The 22,076-nt window shown below is 46.9% G+C and overlaps 1 protein-coding gene across 2 annotated transcripts in view; it reads right to left on the bottom strand.

Annotated features, from left to right (window-relative positions):
- MYO5C (myosin VC) overlaps positions 1-22,076 on the bottom strand; it is a 193,880-nt gene that overhangs the window by 135,822 nt on the left and 35,982 nt on the right. The window contains exons 2-3 of one of the 2 annotated variants that reach the window (XM_040413958.1): positions 8,034-8,144; positions 6,636-6,798 (exon numbers count right to left, since the gene is read on the bottom strand). In XM_040413958.1, coding sequence (XP_040269892.1) covers positions 6,636-6,798; positions 8,034-8,144 — 274 coding nt within the window. Of the gene's footprint in view, positions 1-6,635; positions 6,799-7,998; positions 8,145-22,076 lie in introns of those variants that run through there. The other variant, XM_040413959.1, reaches the window with a different exon arrangement.

Below are 22,076 nucleotides of genomic sequence, written 5' to 3'. Positions count from 1 at the left end.
ATCCCATTATACACTTCTAGTATCCAGGGTTTATGACCATCCTGCAATCCATCAGAGGTGGCCATACTTGCACACCATAGAAAAAGGCCCTCTGGTCGCTGGGATCGGAGGAGTGCGCATAGGCTGGCGCCTTTTCCTATAGTGTGCAAGCACGGGCACCTCTGATTGCAGGGTAGGAGTAACCATGGAAATAAGCAGTGTATAACGCAATAGATATATGAATCAAGCCAGCAAAGGAGGACAATCACAATACATTAGTAAGTGCCTTCTATTAACTTTCTCTACATGATAAATGCCATTTGCTGAATTGAGACAACCCCTTTACGGATATGCAGCAGATTTCGCACCACAAAATCGACAGTAATTTACAGTACAATACAAGTAAATGCAGTTATTAAAACCCCACCCAAATCCCAGTTTCTGCATGAAAATCAGAGCATGTTCATCCTGTTGCATAGATTTTCAGTGCATATTTCACACTTTGCAATGCAAATTTTGCAGTTAATTATGCCACAGAATGTCAATAATACTAAATAAAATAAATCCTCTCTTGAATGATATATAGTTCATCTAGTGCATGGACGATATGTTTACTATACATGGCAAAGTAAAACTGTCTTTTTTGCCCATGGCAACCAATCAGGCCTCCACTTTTATTTCTTAAGGCAATGCCCCCTTTCTCCTAGAGCAGGGGCACCTAACTGGCGGACCACGGTCCGAGTCCAGACCGTGGGGGCCAGCTGTCCGGACCCCTCCACTCAACTGTATCTGTGTCCTTGGGGAACAGATACAGTTGAATAAACTGGTGAAGCAGGAAGATGTCGGCTATCTGATTCATTGCCGGCAAGCGCAATGTGATGATGTCATCAGGCCTGCTGCACTAAATCACAAGCAACACAGCACAGATCGAGGGTCTGCTCCGCACTGTGTTGTCTGTGGCTCAGTGCGGCAGGCATGATAATATAATCGCATTGCGCGTATCATTCTATGGGGGGGGGTCAGAAAAGGATCATACTGCATTGGGACATTAAGCACAGCATTATATTGTGAGAGGAGGCACTAAGGGAGCATCATATTATGAAGGGAGTCACTAAGGGGGCAACATACTGTGAGGGGAGGTACTAAAAGAGGCATTATACGATAAGGGGAGGTACTAATGGGGTATCATATTGTGAGAGTAGGCACTAAAGGGGGCATCATACTGTGAAGGGAGTGTGGCGAAACCAACCTCGCCACTGGGTTTTGGAGAGGACTGGCTGCTGGCCTCTTGCCCCAGGATTATGGGCCATATACTAACTTTTAAACCCCTGAACCGATTCAAGTGAATTTTGGATAGGTTTGTCCCCACGTTATACTGTTTGAATTAATGTAAGTTATATGTATGGCCAATGTAAACTCACAAAGTTGTAACAATCTATAATAATTGTAACTTGTCAGCTTGGGAGGAAAATGCTGGGTGTGTTTCTATTGTGCCATTGTCCCATTGTGTGTTTAAATGGTGATGTCTGTCCTGTTGTATCTACATGTGTATTGGCGATCTCCCTTTGTTCTGAGAGATAATTGGATTGCTCCTCAGGTTGTCTCCAGACAGAGGGGAGGAGACCATGATGCATTGTGGGGATATGTTGTCCTATGTCCCAGTCTTCATTCTGGTCCTCTGGGGGCGTGAACGATTGGTTGCTGTAGTTGCATTGTATGTGTTGTTAATTACTGATTGGTTGTATTTCAAACCCCTGTGGGCAGTACTATGTTTTTGGTTTGTGAATAAAAGAGGCTGTACGTGAAGTACAGTCAGTTCCTGTTTCACCTTCAACATAGAGCCTCGTCTCATGTGTGTGGGGATTGCTATACGTGTATACTCCCCTGGCTATAACTACTAGCTCTTTTAAGGGCTGTTCCTGATCTCTGGTTTTAGGAGAGGTCCACCCACTGGAGCCTGGAGCCTTGTCGTAGGTCCAGGGTGGGTAGGAGACGGTGAGACCTCAACCAAGCTTCGGCGGTTCGTGGGGTCTGCAGTGCGTACGGCGTCAAGTGGAGTGCTTGGAGTCCTCGGAAAGCACTAGGAGCATTCATTCAACGGAGGTACCCGGTCGGTGTACCAGGTGATCCGTTACATTGGTGGCAAGCAGTGGGATGGCGTCCTAGTGTGAGGAGAAGCAGCTCGGAGACACCGTTCGTGGAGTTACAAATTGAGGGCAACGCTAGTATCCGTACAGCGCCCCTGGGAGCAGAGGTATCCAGCGACTTGGAGCAGACAAGTATGGAAGGCTCTGAAGATGACTGGCTGGCCGAGGTGAGGCAGCGAGTGGCCCAGTATGGAGGTAATGTGTCCATGGATATATACCAGGCCATCTGGAACCAGGTCACAGCCAAGCGACATGCAAGGATGGAACGAGAATTCCGACTGGCGAAAGAGAGCGAAATTGCCCAGCGGAAGGAGTGTTACAGCAGCCGAGCAGAGGCTGCATCCGAGGAGGTTAGCAGTCTCCCCCTGAGGCGGCCAGAGGAACCCGAAGTAGGGGTCCTCATAGACTGGTCCTGTGAGGAACCACAACAGGCAGGTGGAGACGGGACCGAGGTCTCTCCACCGGGATGCTGGGCAGCTGGCCCAGACGCTCAACAGCAGCCGGAGTTGCCAGGTGTGGACGCAGGTGGTTCTTACTCGCAACTGTTGAGGGACCTCACAGACTGGTCCTGGGAGGACCCACAGATGGCAGGTGGAGATGGGACCGAGGTCTCTCTACCAGTCCTACAGGGATGCTGGACGGTTGGTCCAGATCTCCAGCCATCTCCGCAGGGATACCAGGAGGAGGAGGTAAGCGAGCCCTCCCCTTCCCAGGTACTTCCCAACCGAGTTCTGGGGGCAGGGGATGAGCCTGCGATATCCACTGATCTCTCTCCCCAACCACAGGGGGACAGCACCCCTAACTCCGATGGTGCAGATGGGACCACGGTCTCTGCACCAGACCTACCGAGATACTGGACGGCCGGTTCAGATCCCCCACCAACCCTGCAGGAATGCCAGGAGGAGGAGGTAAGCGATTCCTCCTCTCCACAGCCGATCTGCAACAAGGTCCTGGGGATAGGATTCCCTGACCACATCCCAGCGGAAGAGCTGGCATCTGGGCAGAGCGCAGTCGGCCTCTGCCCTCCCCTATCCTCTTCTCCAGAGCCGGACTTCCCACAGGCTACCCCAGCAGAAGAGCTGGCATCTGGGCAGAGCGCAGTCGGCCTCTGCCCACCAAGTACCTACAGCTCCAAGCTGGAGAACCACAAGGAAGCGAGGAGTAGCAGATGCCCACTCAACAGCTGGGGACATACAGAACAGAGCCAGGCCCCAAGATTCAACAGGTCCAGTATTGGGTTGTGGTTGGACTGCCAGACTAACTCCGGTACTGACCGTGAGGTCAGGTATCTGGTTAGTCTTCCCTGGGAGGGGGAGATGTGTGGCGAAACCAACCTCGCCACTGGGTTTTGGAGAGGACTGGCTGCTGGCCTCTTGCCCCAGGATTATGGGCCATATACTAACTTTTAAACCCCTGAACCGATTCAAGTGAATTTTGGATAGGTTTGTCCCCACGTTATACTGTTTGAATTAATGTAAGTTATATGTATGGCCAATGTAAACTCACAAAGTTGTAACAATCTATAATAATTGTAACTTGTCAGCTTGGGAGGAAAATGCTGGGTGTGTTTCTATTGTGCCATTGTCCCATTGTGTGTTTAAATGGTGATGTCTGTCCTGTTGTATCTACATGTGTATTGGCGATCTCCCTTTGTTCTGAGAGATAATTGGATTGCTCCTCAGGTTGTCTCCAGACAGAGGGGAGGAGACCATGATGCATTGTGGGGATATGTTGTCCTATGTCCCAGTCTTCATTCTGGTCCTCTGGGGGCGTGAACGATTGGTTGCTGTAGTTGCATTGTATGTGTTGTTAATTACTGATTGGTTGTATTTCAAACCCCTGTGGGCAGTACTATGTTTTTGGTTTGTGAATAAAAGAGGCTGTACGTGAAGTACAGTCAGTTCCTGTTTCACCTTCAACATAGAGCCTCGTCTCATGTGTGTGGGGATTGCTATACGTGTATACTCCCCTGGCTATAACTACTAGCTCTTTTAAGGGCTGTTCCTGATCTCTGGTTTTAGGAGAGGTCCACCCACTGGAGCCTGGAGCCTTGTCGTAGGTCCAGGGTGGGTAGGAGACGGTGAGACCTCAACCAAGCTTCGGCGGTTCGTGGGGTCTGCAGTGCGTACGGCGTCAAGTGGAGTGCTTGGAGTCCTCGGAAAGCACTAGGAGCATTCATTCAACGGAGGTACCCGGTCGGTGTACCAGGTGATCCGTTACAGGGAGGTACTAAGAGGACATCAAATTCTGCAAGGAGGCATCATATTGTGAGATGGGGGCATTGTACTCTGCGGGGGAGACTAAAAGGGCATCATATTGTCTGAGGGGCACTAAGTGGGCATCATTATTGGCACTAAGGGAACATTCTTATTGGGGCCCTAAGGGGATTGGGTGGGATTAAAGGTATTGCTATTTTTCAGAAAATAGCCACAGAGCAGTACACACCACTGTTGTCCCTCCTTAAAAAAAATGTTTGCGCCTCGGACCTTCACCCACTGGCTTAAATGATGTTAAATGTGCCCATGCCTTCGCCACACACCTTTTTTGGAAAGTGGGGAGCATGGCTTATGAGGGTCAATTACGACTAAGTTTAGTTATAATGGCATTTAAAACGCCGCAAACCTGCAACTTCGCAAACTTTTCTGGTGTAGGGGCCTTCGTAAATGACCACTGATATATCTATTCTAGAATATGGTATCTGGAAAAATACTAAGACAATTCTCATAATTAGGGCTCATGCACACGACAGTATTTTGCGTTCAGTATACTGGCCATTTTTGTAGTTCAGTATGCGGTACATATACTGAACCATTCATTTCAATGGTTCAGCAAAAAAAACTGAAGTGTCTCCGTGTGCATTCCGTTTCAGTATTTCCGTATTTCCGTACCGTGAAAAGATAGAACATGTCCTATTCTTGTCCGCAAATCACGGTGCTTGGCTCCATTCAAGTCAATGGGTCCGCAAAAAAAACGGAACACATACGGAAATGCATCCGTATGTCTTCCGTTTCCGTTCCGTTTTTTGCTGAACCATCTATTGAAAATGTTATGCCCAGCCCAATTTTATCTATGTAATTACTGTATACTGTATATGCCATACGGAAAAACGGAACAAAAACGGAAACACAACGGAAACAAAAAACGGAACAACGGTTCCGTGAAAAACGGACCGCAAAACACTGAAAAAGCCATACGGTCGTGTGCATGAGGCCTTAGGGTAACAGTGAGAGCAGTGTGGATGTGAACGTGATGATATTTGTACAGGTGTGTTTGTCTAAGGAACCTGCGGCTATGTATTTCACTTTTTTGTACATGACTTTACTGGTCATAGGAACAAAAATGTGTACACGGTGCTGGGCAACTCCTAGGTAGCCAAAATACATTAACATTTGTGACTACAGCCTAGCCATAAGGCCAGATTCACACTTGCTGTTTTTATTTGAGGTTTTAGTGCAGTTTATGATGGTTTTTACACATAACTATTCATATGTTACTCAAGCATGTTAGGAGAGTTTGTTAACAATTTATATAACAGATACAAAGACTAATTATTGTACTTCAAACAATGAACTTACTAACATATGTTATCAAAACTGCATTGATCATCCGATTTCAAATTCCCCTCTCATCGCCTGGCGGCTCTACTTCCTCCTTTAGCCTCATGCACACAAACATATTTTCATTCTGTGTCCATTAATTTTATTTTAGGGCTGTATACGGAACCATTCATTTCAATGGGTCCGCAAAAAAACAGAAGGTACTCCGTGTGCGTTCCGTTTCCGTATTTCCATTCCGCAAAAAAATAGAACATGTCCTATTATGGTCCGCATTACGGACAAGGATAGTACTGTTCTATTAGGGTCCATTCAGACGTCCGTAGTGTATTGCCACAAATCGCCGGCACTTAATAGATAATTCCTATTCTTGTCCGCAGCAGAATAGGACATGCTCTATTTTTTTCTGGAGCCACGGACCGGAAATGCGGACAGCACACTGTGTGCTGTCCACATCTTTTCCGGCCGCATTGAAAATGAATGGGTCCGTACCCGTCCCGCATAATTGCGGAAGGCATCCGGACCCATTCAACGGACGTCTGATTGGACCCTTAGGGCCAGCTGTTCCATTCTGAAAAATACGGAATGCACACGGATGTCATCCGTTTTTTTTTGCGCACCGCAAAACACATACGGTCATGTGCATGAGGCCTTATTCTGACACAGTCTGGAAGCTAATCATCGACGGGGAGGGGGGAGGGGAGCTCCCTGCCTGTGTCAGAGTGAATGGGTCTTATATAGGATGATCAATGCAGTTATGATAAATACTGTATATTAGTAAGCTAATTAATAATGCATAGATCATTCTGATGATAAAAAAATAAAGAAAATCTAATATGAAAATATGAAAAGAATGAGGTAACGATAGTTCATTCTGCAGAAAGACCTCAGATGTATGACACATATAGTACTGCACACACATCTCCCATGCAGCTGTGGTGCGGTATTTACTTACCACTGTATGTGTAGATAAGTTTAGACTCCATAAATCGCACTTTAAGGTTGTGCAGGACAGCAGGCTCGTGCAAATAACTGAGAGCGGTGAGGTCATTTTCTCCTACAAGAATGTCTGGATTTCTAAGAGGAGGTAGACCTTTCTCGATCAAATATTTCAAGTTCTACAAGAAAACGATATAGCAAGTCTACGATTACATACAAATAAACTTTTCTCTTATCTGGGACAGAAACCCTAACAAATCCATTTTATGATGACAGGTACTAGCTGTCTTGGCATGATCATGTCCCCATCCCATGGTCTGGCACTACTGTGTAATACTTTCTTAGTTTTAAATGTTGTAGCAGATATATCGTTTTAGCTTTGCTCTACTTTAAGACTGGTTTGGGGAGCAGCGCAGCAATCTTACTACCTTGTGTATTACTTTTGGGGTTCGGTTTGGCTTATCCAAAAGTAATCTGCTGCTAAATAAAAATATGGGATTTTTCATGCCTGGTGGCAGTTTCTGAAACCCCTGTGGAAAAAGGTGCACCAAAATCTCTGTAACACTATAGGAACCCCCAATGCTGAGGTTATCTGACAGCAGTGGTACACGGTCTGTGTGTAGCAGGAGCAGTCTGTGATAGATGAACATGTTCAGCGCCATACAATCGCAACTGGGTTAAAAGAAAGGACTGGGAGGTCGTTACTACAGTATGGTGGTGTTTTGGTTTTTTGCTTCGTGTCTTCCTTGTCACTAATCTGACTAGTATAGTTTGGCTTCATGGGCAGTTACAGATGTGCATGTTCAGTTTTCCCTAAACTGGGTTCCCTGGTTTAAACAGTTAGGCCTCTTGCACACGACTGTATGCCCTCCGAGATATACGGTCTGTGAGCGGGCCATATGTCCTGGAGCGGCATTAATCGTGTGCACAGGAGCACACAGCATCATACATTACAATGATGCTGTGCACGTCGGGCCGTCCGCGGGACTATTGTCCTGCACTCATATTATCTTATAAGTGCTGCATGTGTATATACCATTAGGCCGGACATACACGTGAGATAAATGTCGGCCACACCTGCCGATTTCAGTTGGACCAGCCGACCATGTGTAGGAGGCATGCCTGCTTATCCCCAATGGCAGATGTCAGGGAAAATATGGATCAGTCCATTGGATTTCAACTGCCCAAATCTTTTGTTCTCCGGTATATAAACTGCTGCCAGAGGGTTCTGGCAGCACGTCTCCCCTACCCCTTTCTGGACACATGCATGCTTGATCGAGGGGGAGCTGGGAAAGATAGCTGTCAACTGAACTAGCGCTCAGCGAACATCTATGTAACGTGTATGGCCAACCATAAACTTCACTGGACTGTACACTTACACAGGCAGAAATTACATTATAACTTTAAGCCTTACAGATCCATCTTCCAAGCGCAAATGAAGCACATTGTCCCCTATCTTCAAGTCCTTTGTGATCTCAGCAGATTTCCAGACTTCATCTGTATCAGGGATCCACACCCGGTTATACTGCAACAGAAAGGCAATGTTACTGGTCAGACCGGGACTCTATAATGGGACAAGACCGCATTCACATGATTCTGCTTATACAAAAAGTATGACCGCAGCGCAGCACAAAGTCAGCAGACGCACAAGTTCTACATTACCCGTCTTCTCTAGTTCATCCAAGAGAACTCTGCAATCTGATCTAACTAAACGTGGACGTTACCTAATCTAAGGGTATATTCACACGCTGCAGATTGTCTGCCACTGTCCCATTCATCTTGATGGGGCTTGAAGAAATCCATCTGTTTGCTATTAAAACAACTCCACTCTGACAAACAGAAGTGATTTTCAGTCGCAGAAGTTTTTGCAACCATCTTTTGTGTGTGAATATCCCCTAAAAGTGCGTCATTCAAGGATGCAGCAATAGATTCCATACACTTACTGTATATTCCTATTTTACTACACTAATGTGTTGCCTAGCACTAATTTGTTTTAGCACGTGACTTTCTTTTTTTGCATGCATCTGTAGCTCTGTATGGGAATAAAAAACATTGGTAAAACAACACTATGGATAAACACAAATGCACAGCATATGCGCTGAAAAAAGATGCAGCATTTTTTAAAGTAGTTTTATTTATTTTTTGCTGCTTTTTTAAAAAAAACACCACAGTAAGAAGTTTACTTAAAGGGACACTGTCACCTGGATTTCACTTACTGAGCTGTTAACATCACCACATCAGTCTCCACGATTTATATTAAAATATACTAGTATTACTGCCCTGTGTCTTGTAATTTGTCTATAAAATCGTCTTTATTAATATGCTAATTACCTCAATAAGGAGCCCAAGAGGCTGTCCCTCCGGCCGTTGGAGCCCAGCTGCGCCCATTATCTTGGAGCCCAGCACCGCCCCACTGTTAATTTATTCACTGCCCATCGCCGACGTAATGTGTTTGTTGTGCCCGAAATCTCGCGCACTTCCAGGTTGAGCGAAGCTGGCTCATGCGCACTTCGTTCTGTGAGGCCGATGCCAGGAAACCGCGCGGGCGCTGACATGAGTATCCACAGCGCATGCGTGAGATTTCGGGCGCAACAAACACATTAGGTCGGCGATGAGCAGTGAATAAATTAGCAGTGGGGAGGTGCTGGGCTCCAACGGCCGGAGGGACAGCCCCTTAGGCCCCTTTCACACGGGCGAGTATTCCGTGCGGATACGATGCGTGAGTTGAACGCATTGCACCCGCACTGAATCCTGACCCATTCATTTCTATAGGGCTGTGCACACGAGCGGTGATTTTCACGCATCACTTGTGCGTTGCGTGAAAATCGCAGCATGCTCCTCTTTGTGCATTTTTCACGTAACGCAAGCCCCATAGAAATGAATGGGGTTGCGTGAAAATCGCAAGCATCCGCAAGCAAGTGCGGATGCGGTGCGATTTTCATGCCCGGTTGCTAGGTGACGATCGGGATGGGGACCCGATCATTATTATTTTCCCTTATAACATGGTTATAAGGGAAAATAATAGCATTCTGAATACAGAATGCATAGTACAATAGGGCTGGAGGGGTTAAAAAAAATAAAAAATAAAAATTAACTCACCTTAATCCACTTGTTCGCGCAGCCGGCATCTCTTCTGTCTTTATCTGTGAGCAATAGGACCTTTGATGACGTCACTACGGTGATGGATCATGCAATGGACCATGTGATGAACGCAGTGACATCATCAAAGGTCCTATTGCTCACAGATGAAGACAGAAGAGAAGCCGGCTGCGCGAACAAGTGGATTAAGGTGAGTTTAATTATTTTTTATTTTTTTTTAACCCCTCCAGCCCTATTTTACTATGCATTCTGTATTCAGAATGCTATTATTTTCCCTTATAACCATGTTATAAGAGGAAATAATACAATCTACACTACAACTAACCCAAACCTGAACTTCTGTAAAGAAGTTCGGGTCTGGGTACCACAGTCGGTTTTTTATCATGCGCGTGCAAAACACATTGCACCTGCGCGATAAAAACTGACTGTAATTGCGTTCCTACTCTCGCGGGTTTGACGCAATGCATCGGGACGCATCCGGACCTAATCCGGACACGCCCGTGTGAAAGAGGCCTTGGGCTCCATATTGAGGTAATTAGCATATTAATAAAAGCTATTTTATAGACAAATTACAAGTCACAGGGCAGTAATACTAGTATATTTTAGTGTAAATCGTGGAGACTGATGTGGTCATGTTAACAGCTCAGTAAATGAAATCCAGGTGACAGTGTCCCTTTAAAATCAATAGGGAAATATGAGAAGCAATTCAAACATTTTTGTGGCATTTTTTTCTCCCTTTTTTGGGTACATGCAGTTTCGTAAAGAGGCAGGGAAACAGCTCTAGACACTCCCTATGGCAACAGATTAACATGGCTGCACATCCTGTGCAGCCTTGACAATCTCCTGCATGCGCCAATACTGCGAGGATGATATGCCTACAAATCCACATCAAAAAAATGAATTATCCATTTCTTTATGCATACCATTTGCACATGTGCCAATATTTTTAGTAATGGCACGAGCGCAAGATTATCGCGGTCTCACGAGATGTGCGTCCATGTTAATCTGCCAGCACAGTGGGGATTCGCCTGTACAGGGACAGTCCCTCAAAGGCAGAGAATTCATTCAGATGAACGAATCAACTTGTACAAATCCATTCGCTCACCCAGCTAGTTACATAGACACTCCCTGTTACTCCTTTGACACGCCCATGGACATAAAATCACAGGAAATATGGGCTGCATGGACATGGTCATTTGACCACAACCCAAAACAGAAAAGTAAAATAAATACATTACACAATTACAGCTACCTTCATAAATGACTATTTTTAAATATGTTCTCCACCCAACATAAACATTTAACTCTATTCATAGCATAAATGATAACTGTTTCACTGCTAGGGGCCTCTAGGACCCCCACTAATTGCAAGAAGCTGGACCTGGATCATGTGGGTGATGAAGAGTCTGTATCAAATTGCAAGGAAGCCCCAAACCTTTAGCTCATGGTGGTGAGTAATGATTATGATCCTTTATAGGGTTAAAGAGCTGTGAAATGATTATTTTCCAATCACAACTGACAACCAAAGCCACCTTCTCGCTGGTGATCATTCGGTCACAGCTCTTCTACACACCATCACCATGCAGTACATGTACAACGTTATGCAGGAACTATCTTTCCTTACTTTAGGTACAAATACCCTAATCTCATCAGCTACTTTTTATTTCTACTTGCTTTTTCGAAACCAGTTTTAAAAATAAAGTGCACAGAAATTATATATTTCAAGCGCAATACATTGAGGCCATTTCACATGCCAGTCTTATTAAAAACCTGGCTTGCGGAAGATCAGACTAATTTAGGCACACAATAATCTGTCACATCTGCCAGAAGCTGGGGTAGCTTTCAGGTGTAATGTGTGGCAGTTTTATGGCGAACATGATGGTAATAGAGTCAGGCCGTGGAGCTTCTGCCTCCTCCCACCTATACCCGGCCTACTTTCTGGAAAAGAGGGATGCGTGTAGAAAATAGATAAAAAGTCACAGATCTTGTCGCAAAAAGCAATTGTGACAAAATCAACTTTTCGACACCAAAAACTGTTATAGAATGTTAGTACATGACCCCCAAAATGACTACCCACAGCTTTGCAATTACAGTGTCCGTAAGCCTGTAGTCATTAGTCAATACCCCTAGAGATCCAGACACCTCCATTAGTAAATGGAACAGTTCATGCGAATATCAATTCTTGAAAAGCCCAGCCTAACAAGTCAACACTAGGCTGTGTACACAATCAGACATATTACGGTACACCCTCCCCTTAGACAAAGGAAAATATGTTTATCACACTTTACAATGTGATGCACTGAGGAGTATGAAATCATACTCTCCATTGTCTCTAGATTAGCCATGATCCAAATCCTATATCATATTCCATACCTCTTGTTTATCCACCAAAGCTCGACCACCTTCTCGCTAGCGTGCAAGGAATGGTTTGGCCTTGGATAACCTGACATGTATTTCTATGTTCTCTATGTTTTCGCACAACACGGTAACATCATTAATAAGAATATTAATATGCATTGGGACTGTAGAGACTGCATATAATGTTATATAACATAGGGAGAGAATGAGCTGCAGTACCCCAGAATGGCCACTGCACACAGATTGGAGCTTGCTTCTGGCTCTGCTCTCATAGTGATGAACTATCCTGGCTCATAAATATTTAAAATGCACAACACCGCATTAAGGGTTATCCTTCACAATTGGTGGCCATTAGAGATGAGTGAATAAAATAAAAAAATCGATTCGGCCGGTTTGCCGAATTTTTTGAAAAAATTCTGTTTGATCTGAATTTATTTGCGGCGAATCGCATAAAAAAACTGCTATTTCTTGGCTGCTGAGAGCCTTTATAGGGGTGTAGAACACTGTGCCTTGCAGTGACACGCATAGGGAGTCTGCTTTGTTAGTGAAATAATAATGTGAGTCAGTATGACATGCAGATGACAGGCGTCACTCTTAGAATCACTGCACACTTCACTTATTTAGGCAGTCACGGGGCCAAAACTAACCAAATAACTCAAGTATGAACTCAGCCTTACAGGTCGATGTTAGCGCCAAGAAAAAGCGCACTCCTTTTACATCGTCGGCAGCTGATTCCACCTAGATGTCTACAGAACCTGTTCTATTAAACGCTTATACAAGTAGAGCCCCCCGGACAGAGTAGAGAGAGTGTCAGCAGAAACTTTGTGTTGACATCACTGATTATTTTGCCCTTCCTCTGATCCGTCAGAACAATAACTCACAAAAAACGGATCCTGTCTGTGGAGCATCCGCCTTCACTCGGTCAGCATTTGGTCAGGAATCCATCAGTATTGCTAATGCCTAAAAAAATCTAATAAATAAAAAGGAAATAAAACACCCCCAAAAAGTCTGTAATTTTCTCACTTCACCACACAACGACAAATTCTTTTTTTTGTGCCCCTAATACATGCAAAAAGGGACTTTAGAACAGGGAGGCTCAACTTGCGGCCCTACAGCTGTTGTAAAACTACAACTCCCACCATGCACTGCTGTAGGCTAATAGCTGTAGGCTGCCCAGGCATGATGGGAGTTGTAGTTTTACAACAGCTGGAGGGCCGTAGGTTGAGCATAACTGCTTTAGAACATATAACTGCACCGCTGAACGTCAAATATATTTTTCTTTTGCCACTAATACACGCCACAAAAGGCTTTAGAACAGGGCCCGACAAATCCCAGGCGCCAGGTCGCCATGGCGATCAGGAATTTTGTCCTGGCGCCTGGCTATTTGCCCTCACATGGCTGCCCCCCAGTAATCCGGGGCGCTCCCGGCACTCCGCCGCCTCTATGTGGACTTCTCGGACAGTCTGGCAGGGAAGGAGTTACCCGGGGGCGGAGAGCGGGGTGGACAGGGTGGCATCGGGGGAGCGGAGGAAGTAGGTAGAACGCAGTGGGTCTGCATCATGTGGGCGTTCCTTCTCCCTGGCTGTAGCGCGGTCCAATCGCAGCGCAGGGAGAAGGAACGCCAAGGAGAGAAGCTGATGTATCCTGCCCATTGCTCCATAGTAATTAGTATATGGAGCAGGAGACAGTAATGGGGCACAGCGGGCGAACGGAGCGGCGCCCAGGAATAATAGTGAGTGCTGGGACATCTCTGGGCACCGCTCTGTGTAGCCTGCTATTAAAGTCCGGACCCATATAACACATAATACAGAAGGCAGGTGCCGGCAGCAGAATCGCATAGCCGTCACCCTGCTTCTGATAGGAAGCTGCGATCAGCGGCAGTTAACCCCTCAGGTGCGGCACCTGAGGGGTTAACTGCCGCTGATCTGCTACCAGTACCCGCCTCCTGTATTAAGGGTTAATTATCATTGGTGGCGCAGTGCGCCCCCCCCCCCCCATTAAAATTATTGGTCACAGTGTGCCCGCCCCTCTCAACCCCCCAGTATTAAAATCATTGGTGGCAGTGGCCACAGGGTCCCCTCCCCTTCTCATTGGTGGCAGTGGCCACAGGGTCCCCTCAGCTCCTCTTCATTGGTGGCAGTGGCAGCTTCTGATCGGAGCCCCAGCTGTGTAATCCTGGGTCTCCGATCAGTTACCATGGCAGCCAGAACGCTGCCACTGTATATGTGTGTGCGATTCTGTACACTGCCGCTGTATATGTGTGTGCGGTACTGTACACTGCCGCTGTATATGTGTGTGCCATTCTGTACACTGCCACTGTATATGTGTGCGGTACTGTACACTGCCACTGTATATGTGTGTGCGATTCTGTACACTGCCACTGTATATGTGTGTGCGATTCTGTACACTGCAACTGTATATGTGTGTGCGGTACTGTACACTGCCGCTGTATGTGTGTGCGGTACTGTACACTGCCGCTGTATGTGTGTGCGGTACTGTACACTGCCGCTGTATGTGTGTGCGGTACTGTACACTGCCACTGTATATCTATGTGCGGTACTGTACACTGCCACTGTATATGTGTGTGCGGTACTGAACAGTCGTGGCCAAAAGTTTTGAGAATTAGATAAATATTGGAAATTGGAAAAGTTGCTGCTTAAGGCCTCTTTCACACTTGCGTTGTCCGGATCCGGCGTGTACTCCACTTGCCGGAATTACACGCCGGATCCGGAAAAACGCAAGTGTACTGAAAGCATTTGAAGACGGAACCGTCTTCCAAATGCGTTCAGTGTTACTATGGCACCCAGGACGCTATTAAAGTCCTGGTTGCCATAGTAGGAGCGGGGAGCGGGGGAGCAGCATACTTACCGTCCGTGCGGCTCCCCGGGCGCTCCAGAGTGACGTCAGAGCGCCCCATGCGCATGGATGACGTGATCCATGTGATCACATGATCCATGCACTTGGGGCGCCCTGACGTCACTCTGGAGCGCCCGGGGAGCCGCACGGACGGTAAGTATGCTGCTCCCCCGCTCCCCGCTACACTTTACCATGGCTGCCAGGACTTTAGCGTCCCGGCAGCCATGGTAACCACTCAGAAAAAGCGAAATGTCGGCTCCGGCAATGCGCCGAAACGACGTTTAGCTTAAGGCCGGATCCGGATCAATGCCTTTCAATAGGCATTAATTCCGGATCCGGCGTTGCGGCAAGTGTTCCGGATTTTTGGCCGGAGCAAAAAGCGCAGCATGCTGCGGTATTTTCTCCGGCCAAAAAAAGTTCCGTTCCGGAACTGAAGACATCCTGATGCATCCTGAACGGATTTCTCTCCATTCAGAATGCATTAGGATAATCCTGATCAGGATTCTTCCGGCATAGAGCCCCGACGACGGAACTCTATGCCGGAAGACAAGAACGCAAGTGTGAAAGAGCCCTAAGTTTTTATAATAGCAATTTGCATTTACTCCAGAATGTTATGAAGAGTGATCAGATGAATTGCATAGTCCTTCTTTGCCATGAAAATTAACTTAATCCCAAAAAAAACTTTCCACTGCATTTCATTGCTGTCATTAAATGACCTGCTGAGATCATTTCAGTAATCGTCTTGTTAACTCAGGTGAGAATGTTGACGAGCACAAGGCTGGAGATCATTATGTCAGGCTGATTGGGTTAAAATGGCAGACTTGACATGTTAAAAGGAGGGTGATGCTTGAAATCATTGTTCTTCCATTGTTAACCATGGTAACCTGCAAAGAAATGCGTGCAGCCATCATTGCGTTGCATAAAAATGGCTTCACAGGCAAAGATATTGTGGCTACTAAGATTGCACCTCAATCAACAATTTATAGGATCATCAAGAACTTCAAGGAAAGAGGTTCAATTCTTGTTAAGAAGGCTTCAGGGCGTCCAAGAAAGTCCAGCTGTCACGGCTGTATGTGGGCAACAATAGTTATACACAGTACAGAGCTACTGACTGGACCCAGAACTAGGGAGGATAACGGGTGACCCCTGTCCGACCCTCAACGCTCTCCCTATTCTGCTAAAGCACATGCCCGGATCCAAATGGCGGAAAGAGGCATGCCCACGTGCCTAAGACTAATGACCACTGTAACCCCTACAATAGTGGAAGGGGCACGGCCACCAGTGCCCTACTCAGTATATGGAGGGAACCGTGGCCACCTCAGATCCAGTCAGAAAATAAACAGGAACACAACAATGTCTGCACACTTAGCTGACGGTGTTGCAGCCGCAGAGAAGACGGATCCAAGGACAGGCTGGCAATATCCAGAGTGCTAGCTGCAGCAGAACACAGGTCCAGTGAACTGATAGCTACAAGTGAAGAAACTAAAGCCAGAGCTACAACTGAAGTGAGAACTATAATCCACATCCTATCATAGGAGGAGGGGTGATATAAAGAGAGGAAAATCAAACACATGAAGGACAGCTGTGGTGAAAGAAACCAAAAGTAAACAGAGTAGTGAGAACTCCTCCCAGCTCTAGTAGTGACATCATCACAGGGGTGGAGAAACAGAGCTGTGAGAACGTCCCAAAGCTCTGGTAGTGACAGTACCCCCCCCTCTACGGGTGGACTCCGGACACCCAGGACCCACCTTCTCAGGATGAGCCCTATGAAATGCCCTGATGAGGCGAGTGGCTTTAATGTCCGACACCGGAACCCACATCCTCTCCTCAGGACCATAACCCTTCCAATGAACGAGGTACTGAAGAGAACCGCGGACCATGCGAGAGTCCACAATTCTGGAAACCTCAAACTCCAGATTGCCATCAACCAAAATCGGAGGAGGAGGCAAAGAGGAGGGTACCGTGGGCTGGACATATGGTTTTAAGAGAGATCTGTGAAATACATTATGTATCTTCCAAACCCGTGGAAGATCAAGACGGAAGGCAACAGGATTGATGACTGACAAGATTTTATAAGGCCCAATAAACTTGGGACCCAATTTCCAGGAGGGAACCTTCAACTTAATGTTTCTAGTAGACAACCACACCAGATCACCCACATTCAGGTCCGGACCAGGCACACGTCTCTTATCAGCCACACGCTTATACCTCTCACTCATCTTTTTAAGATTACCCTGAATCTTTTGCCAAATGGTAGACAAAGACGAGGAAAATCTCTCCTCCTCAGGTAAACCAGAAAGAGCCCCTCCCGAGAATGTCCCAAACTGTGGATGGAACCCATATGCACCAAAGAATGGTGACTTATCAGAAGATTCCTGACGACGGTTGTTCAGAGCAAACTCAGCAAGAGGGAGAAATGAACACCAATCCTCCTGGTTCTCTGAAACAAAACAGCGCAAATATGTCTCCAGATTCTGATTGAGGCGCTCAGTCTGACCATTCGACTGCGGATGAAAAGCAGAAGAGAAGGACAGCCGAACCCCCAGGCGAGAACAGAAAGCCTTCCAGAACCTGGACACAAACTGCGTGCCTCTATCGGAAACAATATCAGAGGGAATGCCGTGCAATTTAACAATATGGTCGACAAAAGCTTGCGCCAACGTTTTAGCATTAGGTAAACCAGGGAAAGGTACGAAATGAGCCATCTTGCTAAAACGGTCCACCACCACCAGGATCACCGACTTCCCCGAGGAACGAGGAAGATCCGTGATAAAGTCCATGGACAGGTGTGTCCAAGGACGGGAAGGAATGGGTAACGGGAGAAGGGAACCTGAAGGCCGTGAACGAGGGACCTTAGCGCGAGCGCACGTCTCACAAGCAGCCACAAAACCCTCCACCGACTTACGAAGAGCCGGCCACCAAAATCTCCGAGCAATGAGATCCACCGTGGCTCTACTCCCGGGGTGACCAGCAAGAACCGTATCATGATGCTCCTTAAAGAGTTTGTGACGTAGCTCAGGAGGCACGAACAACTTCCCAGAAGGACAACGGGCAGGTGTCTCAGTCTGGGCAGCCTGGACCTCGGCCTCCAAATCGGAATATAGAGCAGAAACAACTACCCCCTCCGCCAAAATGGGACCCGGGTCCTCGGAGTTTCCTCCTCCCGGAAAACAGCGAGAGAGAGCATCAGCCTTCACATTTTTTATCCCAGGTCGGAATGTAACAACAAAATTGAATCTGGAGAAGAACAGAGACCATCTGGCCTGTCTCGGATTCATACGCCTGGCCGACTCCAAGTATGCCAGATTCTTATGGTCGGTAAAAACGGTGATAGGGTGCCTGGCCCCCTCCAACCAATGGCGCCATTCCTCGAAAGCCAACTTGATGGCCAACAACTCCCTATCGCCCACATCATAGTTTCTCTCTGCCGGGGAGAGTTTTTTAGAGAAAAAGGCACAGGGTCGCCACTTGGCAGGGGAAGGGCCCTGGGACAAAACCGCACCCACACCCACCTCGGAAGCATCCACCTCAACAATAAAAGGTAAGGAAACATCGGGATGCACCAAGACGGGAGCAGACGCAAAATTCTCTTTAATCTTAGAAAAGGCTGCAAGCGCCTCCTCCGACCAAGAGGAAAAATCCGCCCCCTTTTTTGTCATGTCAGTGAGGGGTTTGACAACAGAGGAATAATTCAAAATGAACTTTCTGTAATAGTTCGCAAAACCCAGAAAGCGCATCAATGCCTTCTGATTTTCAGGAAGCTCCCACTCAAGTACAGCACGGACCTTCTCGGGATCCATGCGAAAACCAGAAGCAGAGAGGAGAAAACCCAGAAATTGAATCTCCGATACCATAAAAAGACATTTCTCCAGCTTGGCGTACAATTTATTTTCCCGCAGAATCTGCAGAACCTGAAAAAGATGATCCTGATGGGTTTGAACATCAGGGGAAAAAATCAAAATATCATCAAGATACACCAATACAAATTTCCCCATTAAATGATAGAAAATACTATTAACGAAATGCTGAAAGACGGCCGGAGCATTCATCAGGCCGAAAGGCATAACGAGATTCTCGAAATGCCCGTCAGGGGTATTAAAGGCCGTTTTCCATTCATCCCCCTCTCTGACCCTGACCAGGTTGTACGCGCCTCTCAAATCCAATTTGGAAAACACCTTGGCCCCAACAATTTGATTGAAGAGGTCCGGGATCAGAGGAAGGGGATAGGGATCGCGAATCGTGATACGGTTCAGCTCCCTAAAATCTAGGCAAGGTCTCAGAGAGCCATCTTTCTTTTTAACAAAAAAAAAACCCGCGGCCACAGGTGACTTTGAGGGACGAATATGCCCCTTTTCGAGACTCTCGGAGATGTAAGTTCGCATAGCGATTCTTTCCGGTTGTGAGAGATTGTAGAGGCGTGCTTTTGGCAGCTTGGCGCCGGGAATGAGGTTAATGGGACAGTCAAACTCCCGGTGAGGAGGTAGCTCCTGAACACCGCTCTCGGAAAACACGTCCGAGAAATCAGAGAGAAATGATGGCACCGTTTTAGTAGACACCTCTGCAAAAGTCGCTGTGAGACAATTCTCTCTACAAAAGTCACTCCACTCATTTATTTGCCTTCCTTGCCAATCAATAGTGGGGTTATGTCTAGTGAGCCAGGGTAACCCCAAAACTAGAGGAGACGGCAATCCGTTAAGGACAAAACAAGATATATCCTCCACATGAGTGTCACCTACAGCTAGCCGGATATTGTGAACAATGCCTTTCAGAGATCTCTGTGAGAGTGGAGCAGAGTCAATAGCAAAAACAGGTATATCTTTATCTAATGTGCAAACCTGAAAACCATGCATGGCTACAAATTGAGTGTCAATAAGATTGACGGCCGCTCCACTATCGACAAAAATCTCACAAGAAATGACTTTGCTCTCTAGCGCCACCCTGGCAGACAGGAGAAAACGGGAACTGCAGGTCAGAGGAAAAGCATCAAATCCTACATCAACTTTGCCCAAAGTAGCAGATGAAGCAGAACTTGATGATTTACCTTTTGAGATTTTTCTCTTATTATCGCTCTTAGTACGGTTCAAGAATCTCCTAGATGGACAAACATTTGCCAAATGACCTATGCCCCCACAACAAAAACAGACCATACTCTGAGGACTAAATCCTCTTTTATCAGGGGCAAGTCGAGCCAGCTGCATGGGCTCCTCCTCAGAGGGGAGCGAGACAGGATGAGGCCCCTGCACACTGAATGAGTCCGCACCACTTCCCCTAGACTGACAATGGCTGGACAGAGAGGTCTCGTTTCTTTCTCTTAGACGCCTGTCAAGGCGTACCGCCAATGACATGGCAGACTCTAAGGACGTTGGTCTCTCATGGAAAGCAAACGCATCTTTTAATCTCTCCGAGAGACCATGACAGAACTGACTCCGGAGTGCAGCATCATTCCAACCCGAATCAGCTGCCCATCTCCGAAATTCAGAACAATAAAGCTCCGCAGACCGTTTGTTCTGGCATAAAACACGTAGGTTAGATTCGGCCAGAGCAACACGATCCGGGTCATCATAAATCTGCCCCAGGGCCACAAAAAATCCCTCCACGGATCGAAGGGAGGGATCCCCTGATGGCAGCGAAAAAGCCCAAGTCTGAGCATTACCCCTGAGCAGGGAGATGACAATCCTCACCCTCTGCTCTTGATTACCAGAAGAGTGAGGACACAAGCAAAAATGGAGTTTGCATGCCTCTCTGAAACGAACAAAACTCTCACTGCCCCCGGAGAACGTCTCCGGAAGTGAGACCTTTGGCTCGCAACAGACTCCATGAGCCGGAGCAGGGCCCAATGCTTGAAGCTGAGTCATAGATTGACGGAGATCCGCTACTTCCAAAGAAAGACCCTGCATGCGGTCAACCAGGCCAGAAAGCGGATCCATGTCAAAAAAGGACGGTTTTGGTGGATTATAATGTCACGGCTGTATGTGGGCAACAATAGTTATACACAGTACAGAGCTACTGACTGGACCCAGAACTAGGGAGGATAACGGGTGACCCCTGTCCGACCCTCAACGCTCTCCCTATTCTGCTAAAGCACATGCCCGGATCCAAATGGCGGAAAGAGGCATGCCCACGTGCCTAAGACTAATGACCACTGTAACCCCTACAATAGTGGAAGGGGCACGGCCACCAGTGCCCTACTCAGTATATGGAGGGAACCGTGGCCACCTCAGATCCAGTCAGAAAATAAACAGGAACACAACAATGTCTGCACACTTAGCTGACGGTGTTGCAGCCGCAGAGAAGACGGATCCAAGGACAGGCTGGCAATATCCAGAGTGCTAGCTGCAGCAGAACACAGGTCCAGTGAACTGATAGCTACAAGTGAAGAAACTAAAGCCAGAGCTACAACTGAAGTGAGAACTATAATCCACATCCTATCATAGGAGGAGGGGTGATATAAAGAGAGGAAAATCAAACACATGAAGGACAGCTGTGGTGAAAGAAACCAAAAGTAAACAGAGTAGTGAGAACTCCTCCCAGCTCTAGTAGTGACATCATCACAGGGGTGGAGAAACAGAGCTGTGAGAACGTCCCAAAGCTCTGGTAGTGACACCAGCAAGCGCCAGGATCGTGTCCTAAAGAGGATTCAGCTGCGGGATCGGAGTGCCACCAGTGCAGAGCTTGCTCAGGAATGGCAGCAGGCAGGTGTGAGCGCATCTGCACGCACAGTGAGGCGAAGACAAGATGGCCTGGTGTTAAGAAGGCCAGCAAAGAAGCCACTTCTCTCCAAAAAAAACATCAGGGACAGATTGATCTTCTGCAGAAAGTATGGTGAATGGACTGCTGAGGACTGGGGCAAAGTCATATTCTCAGATGAAGCCTCTTTCCGATTGTTTGGGGTGTCTAGAAAAAGTCTTGTCCGGAGAAGAAAAGGTGAGCGCTACCATCAGTCCTGTGTCATGCCAACAGTAAAGCATTCTGAGACCATTCATGTGTGGGGTTGCTTCTCATCCAAGGGAGTGGGCTCACTTACAATTTTGCCCAAAAACACAGCCATGAATAAAGAATGGTACCAAAACACCCTCCAACAGCAACTTCTTCCAACAATCCAACAACAGTTTGGTGAAGAACAATGCATTTTCCAGCATGATGG

The sequence above is a fragment of the Bufo bufo genome, chromosome 1 (genome assembly GCF_905171765.1).
Source record: "Bufo bufo chromosome 1, aBufBuf1.1, whole genome shotgun sequence".
Lineage (NCBI taxonomy): Eukaryota > Metazoa > Chordata > Amphibia > Anura > Bufonidae > Bufo > Bufo bufo.
This window is presented reverse-complemented; position numbering and strand designations above follow the sequence as displayed.